Genomic DNA, 5,979 nt, shown 5'->3' on the forward strand with positions numbered 1-5,979 from the left:
GTGGGAAGTTCATTCCACCACTGTGGGCCAGAACAGAAAAAAGTCGTGACCACGTGGATCGGCCAGAAGGACCCTTGAGTGACGAGGCAATCAGTCGCCCGAGGTGGCAGACCGAAGTGGTCGGGCAGGGGTATGCATACCAAAGCATACCAAAGGCCTCCTTTGGTATGCTGCCAACCAGCTGTCTGAGGAGGTGCTAGGAAAACAACTGGTGGCCCACGGATATACACCGGTATGCATGTAGTTAATTATGAAGTGATGGAGGACTACAAGTTGGCCCTCACGACGCTTGAGTCACAGGACATTACAGAGAACCTTACAGTTGCCTAGGGTGAGCCCGGGTCATTGGACAATGGACATGGATGATGTTGCCTCCCTGGACACAATATACTTTTGTTATATAATTGTTATAAGTGCCAGTAATTGAGAGTTGTATTTTGATTAAAACATAAACAATCTATATTACATAGCCCCCCCCCCCGCCTAAAATTTGTTCTTAGCTCCCCAGCAAGACACCGCCAGCTTGACTGTTACAGAACCTGATGCCCGCCTGAGTCTGCAGCAACCCTCCACTCTGAGCCAGAGCCTTCAGACCTCCAGAGATAAACACTGCTCTCCACTCAAGGTCAGAGGTCAAAACATGAACAAAGAAGTCTGACTCACATTACACTTGTGTTTGTGTAAATGTGTCTTGTGTGGAGCCCATAGCAGTATAACGTTAACATTATATTTTCATGAATGTTCTCTCTCTCTCTCTCTCTCTCTCTCTCTCTCTCTCTCTCTCTCTCTCTCTCTCTCTCTCTCTCTCTCTCTCTCTCTCAGCTGCCCAGCAAGACACAGCCAGCGAACAGCAATCAACTGCATCAGCCTCCACCAGTCATTACGTAGGTTTGTTTATTTTTAAATGTTTAAACTTCATTCAAGTTGTAACTGTAGTAACTTATTAAATAGATACATACAAATTTCACCACTCTTTTTTGTTTAATGTAGGACTCTGTTGGACCTGACAATGTTGAGGGTTCCCAAGCATTCCAGAACTTTGCAGCGTTCTTACTCCAATTAAAAGACAATGATGCCCTGTCCAGAGAGGAGGGGGACAAAGTCTGTAGCCTTTCCCAGACACACTCAGAGGGACTTTCAGGGAGAGACTGCCTCCTGCTGTTCAGAGGAAAGACAGACCCTGTATGCCGACCAGTGCTATGGAAAATCCACATGTGTTTGCTCTCCTCCCTGACACTGCAGGAACGGTCCTGGGAAAAAAGAGAAAGAGGCCAGTGGCTCCATGCGGTTTCTCTCCTCTCTGCCTCCCAACCTACCTTCCAACCTCCAGTTCCTGCGGCTATTTCCCAACCTCTGCTTCCTGTGGCTACCTCCCAAGTCCGCTTCCTGTAGCTACCTCACAACTTCTGCAGCCTCCTGCACCTACCTCCCAACCTGCCGTTTCTGTAACTTCCACAAAAGATGTGCCTTACAATACCCTGCGATACCGTAAGAGGAAGTTAGAGGAGGAAGCGAGTGGCAGAAAGAGGAGACAGTACACCAAGAGGACTGAGACCATCACCTGCAAGCAGTGTCAGAAGGAGTGGTACCAACGGCAAAAGGGTAGGGCAAAAAAAAGGACGATGATGGGATCCCACTGGCCACAACTCCCAAATAGAGGGTTACTTTCAGCACAATGTCTCTTCTCAGGACATGTTCATACATCAATACCACAATATAAAAACTACTCTGTTACAGATAAAAGGCCTGTCATTTACTTGAGTATGTAAGTATAGTAAGTATAACAGCGTTGGCATCATAATATACTTACAGTACTGAAGTAAAAGTACTCAAAGTGTATACAAGCTAAAAAGCACAATGATTATGTTTACAAGCTAAAAAACACAATTGCTGCTATACGAAAACATATTGTTACTGCACTGTTTCTTATTTTTATTTTCATTTGTAATAAAATGTCACTGACATCACAAGGTGTTCTTCATTTTACAGTATACAGTATATTGTTCATTCATATCAGTCATTGTATTTCAGTGGGGCAAGGCAGCCTACTCTAAGTCTTAAACAAAATAGATGTCACGTTGCTTCATACTGTGCATCACGATCAAGTTATAACGCTATATAATATTATTTCTTTGCTCAATGATGAGTTATTGACAGATGTCTCATATAACGGGGTTTGCATTGCCACCTAGTTGCTAAAATTTTTACATATCCTTGCAAGTGTGGACACATTTTAAATGCAAGTAAGTTGGACAATGATGACAAAATGTATTTATTGCATAACTAAAAGAGTTAAGGTAGAGTTGGGGGAACAAGATTTCATCATAATTTGAATATTAGCCTACACCGTTTCTTGTTACATTATATTTAAAATATCACTTAATCTTAGTCAACAGAGCTAACGTTAATCAATGATAAATACGATTCACCTGGGGAACGAGAATGCATTTGAATAAAACAACGTATTGGAACATATTTTGCTGATAAGAAAGAAACCCATATGGATGCACCAAAAACTGTAAGTTAGCCAGAGAAAGCTCTCGTTCCGCAATGTATGACTGCTTTCATGTCATGTTAATTTTAATGCCTTATCCGGATGATATATGACTATTTAAAGCATATGTTACCCCTGAAAAATTATAGAGTAGGTAACAAGCATCATTGAACTGAGTAGGCTAAAGGATCAAGATATTTATTAATGCTTTTATCTCACGTCAATTGTAACGTCATATATAAATTCCTCATTTATGTACGTAAATGAGGTGTGGTCTGGTTTGATCACTGCACAATGCTATTTTCCCCACAGACTTTGCGCTTCAAGTTAAGACTAGCTTGGAGCTGGTCTTATTGCATCACGCAGGTGTTTTGTTGTTATTTAGCCTAAGGACGGAGTGCAGCATCTTCTAAATAGCACCATTACGCTGGACACACCAACGTGGCGCAAGTTAAGACCATGCACCATGGTGCAAAGTTCAGCTGTTAAAATAGGGCCCTCAGGATTTGACAGGTCAACATGGTGATTAGTAATGTTTAAATTAATGATAATAATAACATAAAAGGAGGAGGGGGCCCAGAATACAACACATAGACACACTGCCAGACACACTGCCAGTTCATAAATTGTTTTTCAGTTTTGTTAAATCAAAATATGAAACTATGTTCATGATCTGTTTTGATATTTGATTTTGTATTTAAATAGGGTAGGCAAAATAAGCTTTAGCTTCAGCCTACACCTTTTCGGACCATTTTAATGTGATATACATACATTACTGATATGTACTGTACTATATTTGATTGCCTAAAAGGACCGAAATAAACTAAACCAAAAAATATATACGTATATACTTTGTTGTTCCTGCGATCTACCTTGGAGTTCTGGTTCGTTGTTTGTTCCTCTGAAGAGTTGTGCTTTTATGGGCTTCTTGAGCTGCTTGCTACTGCTACATCATTGGTTGTAAGCTTTACTTCTTCTGCATTAATACAGTACATTAGTTGATTGAAGCTATTCTGCTTCTGCCTCTGCATTTGGGTTCATTCATTCTGCAACCCTGACAATACCCTACGTTCTCGTAGAGGTGGAACAGCTCATGCTGACTAACAGGGTCATATTGATGACATCAGCTATCTCCATAAATGGGCATAAAAGTCACAGTGACAGATAAAGATCTCCATACATGGGCATAAAAGGTACACTGGCAGACAGTCATATACAGAGATCTCCATATATGGGCATAAGAGACAGACAGACAGACAGACAGACAGACAGACAGACAGACAGACAGACATGTACAACGGGTAGGCTACTCTGACAACGGATACACGGGTACATTACATAACCAGGGGGGCATGCGTTCCCAATGGGCATTGGATCTAATTCCAGGAATCTCAGTCTGTGTATCCATCTACGTTTCTGTCCTCGGTTTACACCCAAATATGGAGACAACTGATGTCATAATGATGTCACAGATGACTGATGCAACAGACTAGCCTCCAAGTACTCTGATAGCAGATATACTATATGCCCATATATGGAAATGGCTGACATCATAGTACTGATGTCATAGTATTGACATATATAGACTGGTGGTCACATCATGAGTGACATGTATCAAAGTGGCCATCTGACCTCATAGCCCTACAGATTGACAACAGAATGTGCTCCACGGCACACAGGAGCATGGAGCCACAGAGCACCAGGCTGATATTTGAGAAGGCAGGAGTGTACCTCCACACCAACGCCAATAGGTGCAACCAGGACACCAGCATCCCTGGGTTCATCCGCATTATGGAGCGGGATGGGGAGCCGGCCTTAGAATGGTGCCCGCTAAACGATGCAGGGCTACGTGACCCCATGGTACTCTACACAAAAAGGAATGGAGAAGGATGGGAGGAGGCTACAGACTTTGACCCTGGGTGTGAACCAGACTGGGCAGTCATCACCATGGTGAAGAGAGACAGAAAGGAACGTGTCCCAGTCACAGATGAGAGGTCGTTCTCGTTGCCTGTCTCCGAGCTGCACTCTCTTCGACGGCTGTGGTTTACCTTCGGGAGAAACTTCCTGCTGTTGACCAGTAAGGGGGGTCACCCGCTCCCTCCTCTGTATTTCCACAGAGGTGGAACCAGGGAGCTGCTAAGAGCCCTGGAACGTTATGTCATCCTGTCTCCGTCGCCACGTGATGCGAGGGTCTTCTTTGCCCATCCCCATGACTCATGCGCACTCTCGCAGTCGTTTGATGACGATTATGTCCTCATCTTTGATGATGGAAGCTCTTATCGTGTGTTAAGTGCATTCTCCAAAGTAACCAGTTTATTTCGGGGGGCCGTTGGTCCTCCAGAATCCCCTCGTAATCAGGACCCCAATGTTCAGCCCTCATCTGATGAAGACGAGTCTAGATTTGAACTCGCCACCACGGGTGGGGCGGAGCTTAATCCCAGACTGGAGGCAACACGGAGGGGGAACCCGCTGGAGCAGTGGGCAGAGTTTCTGGATGACGAGGGCCGTGTGCAGAACCCAGAGAGAGTCCGAGAGCTGGTGTTCCGCGGGGGCATCGCACCAAACCTGAGGAAAGATGTGTGGAAGTTTCTCTTGGGCTTTTATCCATGGGACAGCACTGTGAAGGAGAGGGAGGACATTCTGAGGGTGAAGACGGATGACTACTTCCGAATGAAGATGCAGTGGAAATCAGTCAGTGAAGAACAGAAGATGAGGAACTCCCTCCTCAGTGGATACCGAAGCCTCATTGATAGAGATGTGAGCAGGACAGATGCACACAACCCCTACTTTTCTGGGAACGATAATCCAGTACTGACTCTTCTCCATGATATTCTGATCACCTACTGCATGTACAACTTTGATCTTGGTTATGTCCAGGGAATGAACGACCTCCTGGCGCCCCTTGTATTTGTTCTAAAGAATGAGGTGGAGTCCTTCTGGTGCCTGACCGGCTTCATGGAGCTTGTACAGCGTAACTTTGAAGAATCACAGGAGGCCATGAAGCAGCAGTTCCTTCAGCTCAGCATCTTGCTCAAGGCTCTGGACCCAGAACTGTGTGACTACCTGGACTCTCAGGACAGCGGCAGCGGCTCACTGTGCTTCTGTTTCCGTTGGTTGGTTATCTGGTTCAAGAGAGAGTTCTCCTTTGAAGACATTCTGACTCTGTGGGAGGTCATGTGGACCCGTCTGCCCTGTGAGAACTTCCACCTGCTGATAGCCTGCTCCATCCTGGAGTCTCAGCGAGGGGAGCTTATTGGATCTGAACACGACTGTGATACCATTTTGAAGCACATGAATGACCTGACAATGAAGCTGGATCTAGAGACTGTACTACGTGAGGCAGAGGACATCTACCTGAAACTGGTCAACTGTAAGGAGCTGAAGGTGCAGGAGGTTCTAGGGCTCTATGTTCCCTCCACCTCTGAAGAGGAGAGCACATCCTGAGATTCACAAGACACACCATGTAACACGACCTGTACAGCAGC

General features: G+C 44.9%; 1 protein-coding gene across 1 annotated transcript; it reads left to right on the forward strand.

Moving 5' to 3' along the window:
* Positions 1–4,177: 4,177 nt before the first annotated feature.
* On the forward strand, positions 4,178–5,938 carry LOC308080089 (TBC1 domain family member 17-like; the record flags this gene model as incomplete). Its single annotated transcript, XM_080421824.1, has 1 exon — positions 4,178–5,938. The coding sequence occupies one exon, from the start codon at positions 4,178–4,180 to the stop codon at positions 5,936–5,938; it is 1,761 nt and encodes a 586-aa protein (XP_080277950.1).
* Positions 5,939–5,979: the final 41 nt, after the last annotated feature.

The sequence above is a fragment of the Gymnoscopelus braueri genome (genome assembly GCF_963280865.1).
Source record: "Gymnoscopelus braueri genome assembly, chromosome: 1".
NCBI lineage: Eukaryota > Metazoa > Chordata > Actinopteri > Myctophiformes > Myctophidae > Gymnoscopelus > Gymnoscopelus braueri.